At 37.5% G+C, this 15,877-nt stretch overlaps 1 protein-coding gene across 1 annotated transcript in view; it reads right to left on the bottom strand.

The window, feature by feature from the left end:
* The window catches only part of FAM117B (family with sequence similarity 117 member B), a 131,501-nt gene that overhangs the window by 7,259 nt on the left and 108,365 nt on the right, over positions 1 to 15,877 (bottom strand). Inside the window, exons 5-7 of the mRNA XM_017536818.2 lie at positions 6,856 to 6,999; positions 5,058 to 5,283; positions 2,884 to 3,004 (exon numbers count right to left, since the gene is read on the bottom strand). Coding sequence (XP_017392307.1) covers positions 2,884 to 3,004; positions 5,058 to 5,283; positions 6,856 to 6,999 — 491 coding nt within the window. The remainder of the gene's footprint in view (positions 1 to 2,883; positions 3,005 to 5,057; positions 5,284 to 6,855; positions 7,000 to 15,877) is intronic.

Raw genomic sequence — 15,877 nt, 5'->3', positions numbered from 1 at the left:
AAAAAAAGAAATTTAACAAAGAGATTGATTTTTTTTTTTTAGACTGAGTCTCACTCTGTCATCCAGGCTGGAGTGCAATGGCGTAATCTCGGCTCACTGCAACCTCTGCCTCCTGGGTTGCAGGAGGCAGATTCTCCTGCCTCAGCCTCCTGAGTAAGTGGGATTACAGGCACGTGCCACCACACCTGGCTAATTTTTGTATTTTTAGTAGAGATGGGGTTTCACCATGTTGGTCTGGCTGATCTCGAACTCCTGACCTCATGATCTGCCCACCTTGGCCTCCCAAAGGGTTGGGATTACAGGCATAAGCCACTGCACCCAGCCTGAAATAATTTTTAAAATTCAAACAAATATTAGAACTGAGAAATACATTTGCAGAACCAAAAAATTCACTAGAAGATCTAAACAGGTGATGAATCAAACAGAGGAAAGAATTGGTGAACTTAAAGACAGGTTATTTAGAAATAACCAGAGGAGAAAAAAGGAAAAACAATGAAAAGAAACAAACACCACCTAGGAGATATAGAAGACTACCTCAAAAGACCAAATCTAGGAATTATTGTTGTTCAAGAGGGAGTCAAGTGCTAGCAAGGGGTAGAAAGCTGATTCTCAGAAGTAATAACAGACTTTCCAAAACCTAAGAAAGATACAAACACCAGGTACAGGAAGGTCAGGGAATACCAAACAGCTTTGACCCAAAAACAAAAACAACTACTCCACGACATACAATAATCAAACATTCAAAGTCAAGGTCAAAGACAAGATCCTAAAAGCAGCAAGAGGAAAGGGGCAAATAACATACAAAGAAGCTCCAATTTGTCTGGAAACGGACTTCTCAATGGAAACTATACAGGCCAGAAGGAAGTGGAACACGATTTTCAAACTGGTGAAAACAATGACCTAATTTCTTAAGACTACTCATGATAAAGTATAAGCCAGTATTTTCATATTGGGCATAAAAATCATCTGAGCTACCAGTTAAAGATGCAGAGCTCACGTCCTACCCCATATTTACCCATATATTAAGCCTGGGGAAGGGTGTGGGAATCTACAGTTTCTACTAACTCCCCAAGTAATTATGATGAAGGGAGTCTGTAGAACAAATCTGCTAAAAAAAAAAAAAAAAGGGGGAAAATGACAGTAAGTAACACTTAAAACTTATAGGCTAATATGTTTAAAAAAAAAAAAAAAAAAACCTAAAATAAGCAGTTGCTAAAACAAGGGTTTCCAATTACAGTCACAGAAGCAGATAGGAGACTGGTGTCTCCTAGTAGAGAAGCGGAAGGGATTCAAAAACAATGCTCTTTGTGTGGTTAGATTATTCAGAATTCAGGTTAAAGGAAGCACCGACAAGAGAGAACAGAAGAGAAATAAAAGAATGCCTTTTGTTTTTTTCTTGAGACAGAGTCTTGCTCTGTCATCCAGGCTGGAGCGCAGTGGCAACTATCTTGGTTAACTGCAGTCTCCGACTCCAAGGTTCAAGGAATTCTCCTGCCTCAGCCTCCCAAGTAGCTGGGATTACAGGCGTATACTATCATGCCCGGCTAATTTTTGTATTTTTAGTAGAGATGGGGTTTCTCCATATTGGCCAGGCTGGTCTCAAACTCCTGGCCTCAGGCGATCTGTCCACCTTGGCCTTCCAAAGTGCTGGAATTACAGGTATAAGTCACCACGCCCAGCCTAGAATGCCATATTTCAAATAACTCCAAGATGTTCTTGATAAAAGAGAAAGGCAAATTGTGTGAACTGCTGAAGGCTGGACAATCTCCAGGTTGTATTTTAGGATTCACAGTAAGAAAAAGACAAAACGGGTGGCTCTCAGACTTGTGGCCACAGTGAAATTAGATGGCAAGGACTAAAACTGTCATCATATCCTCAAATAATGTTCATCACCTAATTTGCTCAATCTCACACAAACCTCAAATCCTTAGTCATCACCTGTAAAGCCAGGAGCCATAGGCAGTGTACTTTCTGGGTGACTTACGAGTTTAAACTGGGAGTAGCTGACTAGAGTACCGGCCAAAATAAGTATGTGAATATAGGAGATCACATACCAAGGGCACTAGATACTACCGTTAGTTTAAAATCCTGCCTAAATTATCTTCCTCACAGTGAGATATGCATGTGTGTGTGTCTGTATGTGTGTGTGTTTTAAATGTATTTATGTGAATGGATCTTGTTGTGTTGCCCAGGCTGGCCTCCCTGAAAGAATGGAACCACACTAGGTGAGATTCATGATCTTATCTGGAATAAATATACTGCTAAATTAAACATGTAAACATGACTGGATACATGTTCACAAATGATAGTCACAGAAGACATTTTGCAGACAACTAAGGAAATCTGAATAACAAATGAGTATTAGTTGACATTAAGCATTACTGTCAATTATTCTAAGGTATGATAATAGTACTGTGGTTATACAGTAGTACTGTGGTTACTTTTAGAAAATACTGCAAAATGTTAGCTATTATCTAATCTGGGTTGTAGATATATGAGTGATCACTATACTATTCTTTTAGCTTACTTAAAAATGTTGCTAACAGGTTGGGCACAGTAGTTCCTGCCTATAATCCTAGCACTTTGGGAGGCTGAGGCAGGAGGACTGCTAGTGCCCAGGAATTTTGAGACCAGCCTGGACAACCAGTGAGACCCTGTCACTACAAAAAAATTTAAAAATTAGCCAGGCTAGTGGCATGCATCTGTAGTCGCAGCTACTAGAGGCCGAGGCAGGAAGATCACTTGAGCCCCGAAGGTAGAGGTTGCAGTGTGACCTGTGATTGGATCAGTGCAGTCCAGCCTAGGTCACAGAGTGAAATCCTAGCTCAAAAAACAAAAAGCTCATAATAATTTGGGTGTAGGGGGAATGAAAGGGATACTTACGAGCATTCCTCAAAGACTTTGACCCTTTCACAGCCCTCAGGAGGTTCCCTTTTAAACATGTAACTGTTGTTAGGTTTTGGTGAGGTTGCATATTTGGGCAAAGGAGAATTGTTCCCATTCTCTGCAAGAAATGACATATTAGATTACTAACAAATACAACTACATAAATGTATAGTCATACTACATTTAATTGTTTTTGGACTACGCCTCCATGAACTACTTGAGGGAAGCAGCAGTGCTTTACTCATCAAGGAGATAATTAATGTTTGTTAAATAAATGCATAAACAAATACAGTATTTTATTTCACTTCCCCTTACAATTACCATAGCCTGGGCCTGTATCACATAACCCTCAGTACTGAACACTGATGTGGCTTGCTGCCTTACTTCTATTCTGCACAAAACAAATGTACTCAAATATTACTTCCATTTTTCCCAGTACAAATATCTGAAATGGTTCTTCATTGGTTACTGATCACTATCTCTTGACCTGCACTTCAGAATTTCTCAATTTGATTTCTCTGCTCCTCTGGTTACAATCTTTGCTCCCGGTAGTCAGAGCCACTGGATGCCAAACATTTTCTTTTGCCTGTGAACTTCCCCTTACCTAAAAGGGGTAAGTTCTGTTTATTTTCCAAAACGTCCTTCAAAGTCTAGCTCTGATTCAAGTTTTTTGAAATCTTTCCAAATTAACCCTATCAGGAGGAACATTTCTTTACTCTCGATACTCTTTAGTGCTGATATCCTCAATTTGTATTTCATTAACTTAAAAATTTTAATATGCTAAATATCTGTTCTAAATTTTCTGTCTGTGCCAGCTAAGCTACAAACTCCTTGCTAGCAGTAGCACTACAACCCTGTTTTCCTACAAAAGAAATTCACAAAGGCCAACCAGTTACTAAAATCAAATACTTAGGACCCAACCTTTTTGAGTTTATTTATAGAATTCTACACGTTATTAATGTAGAAGTAGGCAGTATGGAAAATCAAGGGACAGATTTTATCTGACCCATGTTTTATCAGACCCAGAAGCTAGTAAGAAAAGTCCAAAGAATGACAGTTTACAACTGTCCACAGTTTAGAGTAACTTTTTCAGTGAATCGTCTGTCTTCTGCACTTGCTACGGTTTTAATTACTTAGGTGATTAGTAGTAGCCATTCCTAACAGCAGAACACTTTGGCACATTTAACACAGTGTATGGAGGAGGTTCTAAATAAATGACTACTGAACTAAGCTTTAGAATTTATAGATGTCATTATTATTGCTTTCAAGTATACAACATAACCAGGATTAGGTTAAGAAAATACTGTCCTGACATAGATGCAAGGCTAATATTTGTTTTAAAAGGCAAGAACATTTGTAATTAACATTCAAACTGCTTCTATTTCCAGGTTATTTCTAAGGTATTTTAAGGTTTTTTTTTTTTTTTTTTTTTTTTTTTTTTTTTTTTCTTTTTTTTTTTTTTTTTTTTTTTTTTTTTTTTTTTTTTTTTTTTTTTTTTTTTGAGACTGAGTTTCGCTCTTGTTACCCAGGCTGGAGTGCAATGGCGCGATCTCGGCTCACTGCAACCTCCGCCTCCTGGGTTCAGGCAATTCTCCTGCCTCAGCCTCCTGAGTAGCTGGGATTACAGGCACGCGCCACCATGCCCAGCTAATTTTTTGTAGTTTTAGTAGAGACGGGGTTTCACCATGTTGACCAGGATGGTCTTGATCTCTTGACCTCGTGATCCACCCGCCTCGGCCTCCCAAAGTGCTGGGATTACAGGCTTGAGCCACCGCGCCCGGCCTTTTAAGGTTATTTTTAAGAGCACTCTCCAACGTTTTACATCAGGCTTGCTTTGAACAATCATCCTGCATTGATATAAATCGGTTTAATCCTTGTTAAAAATGTCACAAATATAGATCCTGAAACACACTAACTTGAAGGCTTTGTATCGATTGAAAAAGCATTAAGGTAATAAAATCATGACTATCAGGTGACAGAGACCAAAGTGCTTTCAGAGCAAGTGCTCATCTCATTTATTCCAAAAAGAGTGTTTCTCACCAATAAGGAAATTGTATTAAAAAGTGCAAAAAAAGAAGTACAAATGTGTTCTGCTGGAAAATGAATAGAATGAATGATAAAACAGGAGGTATTCAGTTATCACCTAGCAGCACATTCCTTTAGCACTCTACCTTTATCTCTGGGATCAACAAGCAGGTCATCAGCTGAGCAAGGACTCTCCTCGCTACCTTCATTGGAAATGGTGAGGAACGATGTTGGGGACACGGACTGGGAGCGGCTGCTGTTGTTGCTTCCCCTCTCTGCCCCACCAGGGGTCTGTGTGTCGATGCTGCGTGTGCTGCTACTTCTCTGTACAAGGGGGGGTGGGGCACGATGGCCATCTGGAATATCTTGCGGCTGTTACATTTTAAAAACATATGTATATTTACTATTAATTTCAAATCACCAGCAATGCACCCAGTGTCAACCTTCCCATACAGTGCCAGAGACACAAATAAGAAATCCTTTCCTACTTATTAGGGCTTCATGTTGCACGTTAGTGACATCTCTGTCTAATCTGACTCCCCCACTGAGCGTCTTCAATGAAGAATTTATATTCCCAGGGCATGGCATACAGCAGGTGGCCAATGCTTGTTGAATAAATGAATTGCACTAAATCACTTATCATGTGCTAAGGGTTATTTTAAAAATTATAAATGAGTGCCATGGTAAAAAAGGAGAAATGTAGGTGTAACACTAGGTTCCATATTAGAGGAAAAGGTTATTCATATTGTGAACTAGGGACACTGATGCTATGCCCTGAGAGGATTTTTTTCAAATAAACCTTCCTAAATGAGGCAAAGGTTAATCACAGAAGTACTAATGACCGGGAGAAAATCAAGTACATACTCAGAGAAAAGCCTGTGTGGCTTGCTTAGCAGGGAAACCAACTCCCTGCACACCTTTGACTAATTTACCTTTATTGTATCAGGGAATCTGTACCCTATCATGCAGAATGGAGGAGAGGGTGCAGGGAGCTGTGTTTTCTCTAAGTGAAACCAACCTTTTATCTTAAGGGAGAGGATCTTAAGCATTAATACAATACTCAATTCCTCCTTCACTGAGGAATAGAGAGAGGCTTAGATAACTAAATATACTGTGTGACATGGCTTTTAAACCTCAACAGTAATCTATTTTACCTAGGAACCATTCTCAAGTGTATTCTAGTTAGTAAAGAGAATAAGCAGATCATTTCTTTTTTTCTGGAGACAGAGTCTTGCTCTGTCGCCCAGGCTGAAGTGCAATGGCATGATCTTGGCTAACTGCAACCTCTGCCTCCCAAGTTCAAGCGATTCTCCCTGCCTCAGACTCCCAAGTAGCTGGGAATACAGGCACACACCACTACGCCCAGCTAATTTTTGTATTTTTTAAGTAGAGATGGGGTTTCACCATGTTGACGAGGTTGGTATCGAACTCCAGACCCTCAGGTCATCTGCCTGCCTCGGCCTCCCAAAGTGCTGGAATTACAGGCGTGTGCCACTGTGCCTGGCCAAAAGATCATTTCTAACTGTACTTATGACATTGCCTAGCATGTCAACCAAAATCAAATAGTCACTGACATTCAAAAAAGGAGCAGATCCATGCTTAGAATGTCATGTAAACTTCCTTCCCCCATAATTAGTAAGCTAAACTTTTGTTAAATGGAATTAAAGCATATAAGAAATATATCACCTAATGGTTCCTAAATACAGACAAACAACAATAGTTTCTGTTCAATAATCCAAATTCAAGTCAGATCAGTTGCCTCTATGAAATGTAATGAAATAAAAACTTTTCATTCACCTGCCCAGGCCGAAGTTTTTCAAAAGAGGTAATTTTTGTTCTCTCTCAATGAGAAGGAAGAAACCCAAGTAAATATGGAAATCGAAACTATACATTTTTAATAATTAGAAGAGTTCAAGAATGATTTTGAGATACAAGATCACTTACTATAAGTTGCTCTTCCTTTTCCCCAGTCTCTTTAATTATTATTTCAATCTCCTGATTCAATCCTTCCACGCTATTCCGAAACCGAGAGCCTGTTGATTTGGTGATGGGAATTACAGGAATAAGTGCACTCTTTGGAACAGGAGCCTTAAGAAAATGGGATAGAGAAGAGAGGCTTAACTTTACCTTTTAGTTTTCTCGACTGAAGCATAATCCCAACAGACATAACTCAAAAATAAATCAAAGTTTACAGGCCTCACAAAAAGTGTGAGTGACCAAACCTGCTCCTTAGTATGTATGAATATAAGTTAAAACCCAAATCCCACACAATGAAGGTAGGATTTTGAAAATTTATTCACACCTGTGAATGACTACAAAGAAACAAAGGATAAAGAAATATAGTAAAAGAATGTCAATCTCAGAAATTCTTTTATGACTGTAATAGAGCTCAGATTTCCAAATATAACTTTAAACTCTCCTAGTGCCACAGTGATACAGTTTGGATGTCTCACCCAAATCTCAGTTAAAATGTAAATCCAATGTTGAAGGTGGGGCCTAGTGAGAGGTGACTGGATCATGGGGGCAGATTTCTCATGAATGTTCAGTACCATCCCTCTTGGTACTGTGAAATTTGGTTGTTTAAAAGCATGTAGCACTTCCCCCTTCTCTCTTGCTCCTGCTCAGCCATGTGACCTGTGTGCTTCCTTCCCCTTTGCCTTCTGCCATGATTTTAAGTTTCCAGAGGCCTCCCCAGACTCCCGAGTAAATGTCAGTGTCATGCTTCCTGTAGAGCCTGCAGAACTGTGAGACAATTAAACCTCTTTGTCTTTCTTTTTTGAGGCAGAATCTCTCACTGACACCGAGGCTGTAATACAGTGGTGTTATCTGGGCTCACTGCAACCTCCACCTTCCTGGTTCAAGCAATTCTCCTGCCTCAGCCTCCCAACTAGCTTTAACTACAGGCATCCATCACTAATTTTTTTTTGTATTTTTAGTAGACACAGGGTTTCACAATATTGGCACGGCTGGTCTCAAACTCCTGACCTTATGATCCACCCACCTCAACCTCCCAAAGTGTTGGGATTACAGGTGTGAGCCACCATGCCAAACCTCTCTTTTCTTTATAAATTACCCAGTCTCCGGTATTTCTTTATAGCAACATGAGAACTAATATATACATTTATATTCTGACAGGCGGAATTATTTTTGTTTTTGGTTTCATTTCTTCTAAGAAACAAAAACGACACTCATGTGCAGAACGTGCAGGTTTGTTACAAAGATACATGTGCCATGGTGGTTTCCTGCAGCTACTGACTAGTCCTCTAAGTTCCTTCTCCTCAACTCCCACATCCCAACAGGCCTTGGAGTGTGTTGTTCTCCTCCGTGTGTCCATGTGTTCTCACTGTTCAACTCCCACTTATGAGAACATGCAGTGTTTGGTTTTCTGTTCCTGTTAGTTTGCTAAGAATGATGGCTTCCAGCTTCATCCACATTCCTGCAAATAACATGATCTAATTCCTTTTTATGGCTTCATAGTATTTCATGATGTATATGTACTGTATTTGCTTTATCCAGAGTATCATTGATGGGCATTTGGGTCGGTTTCATGCCTTTGCTATTGTAAATAGTGCTGCAATAAACACATACGTGCAATGAGACTGCTGGGTCAAATGGTGTTTCTGGTTCCAGATTCTTAAGGTATCACCATACTGTCTTCCACAATGGCTGAACATTCATAATTTACATTCCCACCAACAGTGTAAAAGTGTTCCCGTTTCTCCACAGCCTCGCCAGCATCTATTGTTTTCTGACTTTTAAACAACTGCCATTCTGACTGGCATGAGGTGGTAGCTCATTGTGGTTTTCATTTGCATTTCTCTGAGGATCAATGATATTGAACTATTTTTCATTTTTTTTTTCATGTTTGTTGGCCATGTAAATGTCTTCTTTTAAGAAATGTCTGTTCGTTTCCTTTGCCCGTTTTTTGATGGTGTTTTTTCTTTTGTAAATTTAAGTTCCTTACAAATTCTGGATATCAAACCTCTGTCAGATGGGTAGAATACAAATTTTCTCCCATTCTGTAGGATGCCTGTTCACTCTAATGACAGTTTCTTTTGCTGTGAAGACGCTCTTTAATTTAATTCAATCCGATTTGTCAGTTTTGGCTTTTGTTGCCATTGCTTTTGCCGTTTTTGTCATGAAGTCTTTGCCCATGCCTATGCCCTGAATGGTATTGCCTAGGTTTTCTTCTAGGCATGTTAGAAAAATGGTTTTTATGGTTTTGGGTTTTACAGTTAAGTCTTTAATCCATCTTGAGTTTCAGTTTTCTGCATATGGCTAGCCAGTTTTTCCAGCACCATTTATTGAATAGGAGATCCTTTCCCCATTGCTTGTTTTTGTCACGTTTGTTGAGGATCAGATGGTTGTAGATGTGTGGTGTTATTTCTAAGGTCTCTGTTCTGTTCCATTAGTCTCTATGTCTGTTTTGGTACCAGTGCCACGCTGTTTTGGTTACTGCAGCCTTATAGTATAGCCTCCAGCTTTGTTCTTTTTGCTTAGGATTGTCTTGGCTATACAGGGTCTTCTTTGATTCTACATGAAATTAAAAATGTTTTTTTCTAATTCTATAAAGAATGTCAATGATAGTTTGATGGGAATAGCATTGAATCTATAAATTACTTTGGGCAGTATGGCCATTTTCATGAAATTATTTATTTAACAAAACAACTTCCAAAATCTATGTAGAAATTTTAAAATTAAAAATATTTTTATTGTCACAGTATTACTTTTGAAAAGAACTGATTATATAATTACAGAACATTGTTTCCTGACAAGACACTCAAAATAAAATATGAATCGAGCATTAACAGAGGTATCCGCCAAAGCTAGTAACAAAAGTTACAAAATGCCAGATGAACAACTTGTAAATTCTTCTGTCTGGAAAAGAAATGTGATTAACCCATCTTCATTTAGGAAAGTTTCTTTGGAAAACCTCTTTCAGGAAGAGGTGGGCAAGAAGACAAAGGTAACAGGGCCTCTAATCAATGACCATTAGTTTTATTCCCTGTTAACCCTGCTGTCTGATATAAAGCTTAGTGTTAAATCTGTATTTCTCCTTTTATTACTGCTCCCCTTTAAAACTTAAAAAAAAAAAAAAAGCATAATACAATAAGAATCCTTGGCAAACGCAAGAAATTTGTGATTTAAAAAGGCCAAGGGGAAGCTCCATTGCTCAGTTAGTATTGGGTCCTCATATGTAACACAGGACACAGCAACCTACCTCATGGCTTTAAGAATAAAATGGCAGGAAACCTGGTATGGTGCCTGGCCTCTAAAACATAAACGCTCAGAAAATAGTAGCTGCAATTTTTATTTTGTATTTTTCCTATTATGTATTGTATTCTTAAAATATCTTTTCACATTTTTCAAGTGTCACTTATTTTCTTTCACATATAATGTCTTCCAATTTTTCCCTTTTTATAAATCTCTGTTCCCACATTCCCCACAGCCTCAAGCTTCTATATTACTTATTCCCTTTACTTCCATCTCTTCTTTCTGTTCCCTTTTCCAATCTCAGCATCTACTACCAAAGGAAAGAAAAATCTTAAATTTGGGTGTTCTATAAGTTCTATAGAGAAAATCTATATAATTTTCAAAAATCCAACTTATATTTTTGAACCATTCTCCATAGTGTAGATCTTCGGCATACTGATATGCAATTTTCATAACTTTTTTTTTTTTGAGACAGAGTCTCCGTCTGTCTCCCAGGCTGAAGTGCAGTGGCACAATCTCGGCTGAGATACAGTTGAGCTATAAACTTCAAGTAACAGAGTGATCTGTGAAGAATGATGCAATTTTTAGGTGAATTGTAAAATAATTTTGGAAATTTGCAAACAGAAAATTATGGGACAAAAGCTTGACCTATATGTCTTCAAGGCTTTAGCCCTTACATATACATTTTGATTCTCCCTTTCCTCAAATATAAACAAATTATATGTGCATAGAGAAACCTACACACCTAATTTCTCAACATTTTCTGTTCCACCTACTGGAACAAGTTCATATACCCCAGATATTTCACAAAAGCACGAACTTAAAGAGGACTCTTCTTTTGTCTCTGTTTATTCAAACAAAAGCCCAATACATACATATAAAACAGGCATACACACATTTATTTACATTTCACCCAGCAAAAAGAAAAACTATCTTCCTAAAATATCAGAAGCAAGCTACTCCTGGGAATAGAGATGGTATTTTTTTCTTTTGGATTATTTTTCTACAATTAACCTGAGGAGAGAAACTATGTCTTATTAATAATCTCTATAGTGCCACTGCCAAGCGCACAGCCTAGAACATACAAGATGCTTGTTCAACAAGGCTGGTATATGGATGTGTGCATCCCCTCAAAATCATGTTGAAGCCCTGCCGATGTGGCTGTATGTGGACATGGGGCATCTAAGGCAGTTTTGTTTTTGTTGTTGTTCTTGTTTGAGACAGGGTCTCCACTTGTTGCCCAAGCTATGCAGTGGCATGATCTTGGCTCACTACAACCTCTGCCTCCCGGGCTCAGGTGATCCTCCCACCTCAACCTCCCAATTAGGGATTACAGGTGCATGCCACCATGCCTGGCTAATTTTTTTTTTTTTTTTGGTAGAGACAGGGTTTCACCATGTTGCCCAGGCTGGTCTCAAACTCCTGGGCTCAAGCAATCAGATGGCCTCAGCCTCCCAAAGTGCTGAGATTACAAACACAAGCCACCATGCCCAGTCCAACAGGACACTAAAGAGATCCCTCCCATCCACATGCACACAAAGAAGAACTCATATGAGCACACAGCAAGAAGGGAGCTGTCTGCAACCCAAGGGGAGAACCCTTAACCAAATAACAACCCTGCTGGCACCTTGATCTTGGACTTAAGAATCTCCAGAACTGGAAGGTAAATTTCTGTTGTGTAAAGTCAACTACTCTATGTATAATAATTTGTTACGTCAGCCTGAGGAGACTAATACACTCACCTTTAGTTTCTTTATTTCTACAGTTTTCAATAGACTTAAGAATGTATTTAAAACATAAGCCAGAGATATAGTGATCCAGAGAACTTGAATGTGTCCATAAAAAGTCGTCCCTGAGAAACTATTTTTAACTGTCATCTTTTTTTATTTAAATAATCTTAAAAATATAATTAGAGATGGGTCTCACTATGTTGCCCAGGCTGGTCTCGAACTCCTGGCCTCAAGTGATCCTCCCAGTCTTGGCCTCCCAAAGTGCTGGGATATAGGCATGAGTCACTGTGCCTGGCCTGGCATTGTTTTATTGCAAAAGTAAAAAAAATATTCACTGAAGAAAGAAAAATAAATAGATGTCAATTACCAGAGGTAACAACTATTAATAATTTTATAAAAACTATTTTATCTAGTCCTTTTTCTTCTATATATGTATACACTTCTAAAAAGAAACAGATTGTACTTAGTGTTCTGAACCCAGTGCATTTTTTTAAACATCATACTGTATCTGTAACTTAGCTCTATGCTTTAAAACGTTTAACCAAATCATTTTTATAAGTGCATAGTATTTCATGAGTACATTACATAAGAAATCAATGCTCTATTAAACAAATAATTTTCAATTTTTTCACGATTACAGAACCATACCATCATGAACATCCTTTTAGACAATTATTTGCACATATACTTAACTACTTCTTTAGAATAAATTCCTGGGGTGGGTAAACTATTGGTACAAAGGATAGGAAAGATTTTTCAGGACTTTGATTCACAATGGCAAACTGACCAGTAAAATATTTTTACTCCTTATATTTTTATCTGCACTCTATAAATATATATGTTTCACAAAACTGTCTAAACTGGATTTTTTCTAAAACTTTGCTAAGTTTCATAAACTAAGAGTGGTCTCATTCCTTTAGTTTATATATTGTAGAGCAAATGAAAGTAAATTTTTAAAATGATAGCTAGTCATTTCTTCATTTTGTAGCAAGGAATGTATCTGTTTTTTCCTCACTTGAGAAACCCTCTTCACAGTGTTTACATATGAACTGTTTATACTATACACTAACAATGTATTTTAATTCTCATTATTCAAAGTATGAGTTATTTCAACATTTTTCAAAGTATATTTAAGAGTCATTTCTATATATTTCTTGACATGTCTGTTCACCCTTTTCTTAGGTTTTTAGTCATTTGTTCCTCAGTTTTTTTGATACATAGCACATATTTATGGGGTATATGTGATATTATGATACATGCATATAATGTGTAATGATCAAATCAGGCTATTCAGAATATTCATAAACTTACAAATTTCTTTGTGCTGGAAGCATTTCAAATCTTCTCTTATAGTTAATGATATATGCAATAAATTATTGTTAACCAGTCACCATACTGTGCTATCAAACATTAGAACTTATTCCTTCTATCTGAAGGTGTATTTGTTTCCATTAATCAACCTCTTTTCATCCATGACCTCCCACCCCTAGTGACCCCGGCCCTTCCCAGCCTCTGGTAACCATCCTTCTACTCTCTACCTTCATGAGATCAATTTTTTTAGTTTCTCCATGAGTGAGAAAGTGTGCTATTTATCTTTCTGTGTCTGGCTTATTTCACTTAACGTGACCTTCAGTTCTAATTCATGATGCTGCAAATCACAGAATTGTATTAGTATACACACACAATGGACTCATAATACTAATGGAATACTAATCCTAGTAATACTAAGTATGTATATACACACACACACCACATTTTTCTTTATTCAACTGTTGAGCACTTAGGTTGATTCCATACATTGGCTACTGAGAGTGGCTGCAATAAACATGTGAGTGCAGGGTATCCCTTTGATACGTTATTTTTTTGTCTTTTTGATAATAACCATTCTAACAGGGTTGAGATGACATCTCATTATGGATTTAATTTGCATTTCCCTGTTGACTAGTGAAGATGAATATTTTTTCATATACCTGTTGGACATTTACGTCTTTTCAGAAATATCTAGTCAGATTGTTTGCCCACTTTTTAACAGGATCACTTGTTGGGTTTGTTTGTTACTCAGTTCCTTGAATATTCTGGATATTAGTTCCTTGTTGGATGAATAGTTTGCAAATGTTTTCTTCCATTCAACAGGTTATCTCTTCTGTTGTTTCCTTTGCTGTACAGAAGGTTTTTTATTTAATATAGTCTCATTTGTACATATTTATTGTTACCTAGGTTTTTGTAGTCCTAGACATAAAATCTTTGCCTAGACCAATATGCTGAAACATTTCCCATTCAGTCCTGGGCTTTTCACTGTTGGGACACTTTATATTACTGATTCATTCTCATAACCAGTAACATGGTTTGCTCAGGTTTTCTGCTTCTTCCTGGTTCAATCTTGGTAAGCTGTATGTGTCCATGAAATTACTCATTTCCTCTAGGTTTTCCAATTTGTTAGTATATAGTTGTTCATACATCTTTAATAATCTTTCGTCTATTAATTTTAGGTTTGGTTTGTTCTTGGTTTTCTAGTTCCTTGAGGTAAACTCTTCAGATTGTTTATTTGAAATCTTTTTTTTAAATGTAGGCATTTATTGGTATAAACTATCCCCTTAGCAATTCTTATACTGTGTCTCATAGGTTTTGGTATGTTGTACTTCCATTTTCATTTGCTTCAAGAAATTTTATTTCCTTCTTAATTTCTTTATTGATCAATGGTTATTCGGGAGCATGTTGTTTAACTTCCATGTATCCATACAGTTTCCAAATTTCCTCGTTATTCATTTCTAGATATAGTCTGTGATATGAGAAGATATTTGATAATTTCAATTTTTAAAAATTCATTGAGATTTGTTTTGTGGCCTAACATATGGTCTATCCTGGGGAATGTTCCATGTGCTGCTATGTATATGTGTATTCTGGAGCTATTGGATGAAAAGTTCTGCAAATGTCTATTGGTTCAATTTGATCTACAGTGCAGATTAAGTGCAGTATTTCTTTGTTGACTTTCTATACAAACGACCTGTTTGATGGTGAAAGTGAGGTGTTAGTCTTCAACTATTATTGCATTGGGGTCTACGTCTCTCCTTAAGCTCTAACACTATTTGCATTATACACTAGGTGCTCTGGTGTAAGGTGCATATATATTTACAACTGTTATATCCGCTTGCTGACTTGATCCCTTTATCATTATATATAATAACCTTCTTTGTCTTTTTGTTTTTTGACTTGATGTCTACTTTGTGTGATATAAATACAGCTAATCCTGCATACTTTTGGTTTCCATTTGTATGGAATAGCCTGTTCCATCCCTTCACTTTCAATCAATATGCGTTTTTGCAAGGGAAGTGGGTTTCTGCAGGCAGCATACTAATAAGTCTTATTTTATTATCCATTCAGCCAGTCTACATCTTCTAATTAAAGCCATTTACATTCAAGGTTGTTATTGATAAGTGATAATTTAATCCTATCGGTCACTTTAATTGTTTTCTGATTGTTTTGTATACCCTTTGTTCCTTTCTTCCTCTTTTATTATTTACCTTTACAATTTGGTGGGTTTCTTGTAGTGATATTTGACTCCTTTCTCTTTCTCATTTATCTCTGCTCAACCAGTGAATTTTATGTCTGTGTGTTTTTATGATGGTATTCTCTTTTCACTTCCAGATGTAGGACTCGCTTAATAATTACCTCAGTTCTTTCCTGACTGGAAAATACTTACTTCACTTTTTTTGAAATAGTGTCTCACTCTGTCACTCAAGCTGGAGTACAGGAGTATAATCTCCACTCCCTGCAACCTCTGCCTCCTGGGTTCAAGAGATTCTAGAGCCTCAGCCACCTGAGTAGCTGGGACTAAAGGTGTGCACCACCACACCCAGTTAATTTTGGTAACTTTAGTAGAGGCAGGGTTTCACCATGTTGGTCAGGCTGGTGTCAAACTCCTGACCTCAAGTGATCCTCCTGCCTCAGCCTACCAGAGTGCTAGGATTACAGGCATGAGCCACCATTCTTGGCCTCTTTTTTTTTTTTTTTTTTTTTGAAAT

This window comes from Cebus imitator, unplaced genomic scaffold (assembly GCF_001604975.1).
Source record: "Cebus imitator isolate Cc_AM_T3 unplaced genomic scaffold, Cebus_imitator-1.0 Scaffold101, whole genome shotgun sequence".
Lineage (NCBI taxonomy): Eukaryota > Metazoa > Chordata > Mammalia > Primates > Cebidae > Cebus > Cebus imitator.
Note: the sequence above shows the minus strand (reverse complement) of the source record. Positions and strands in the feature narration are given on the sequence as shown.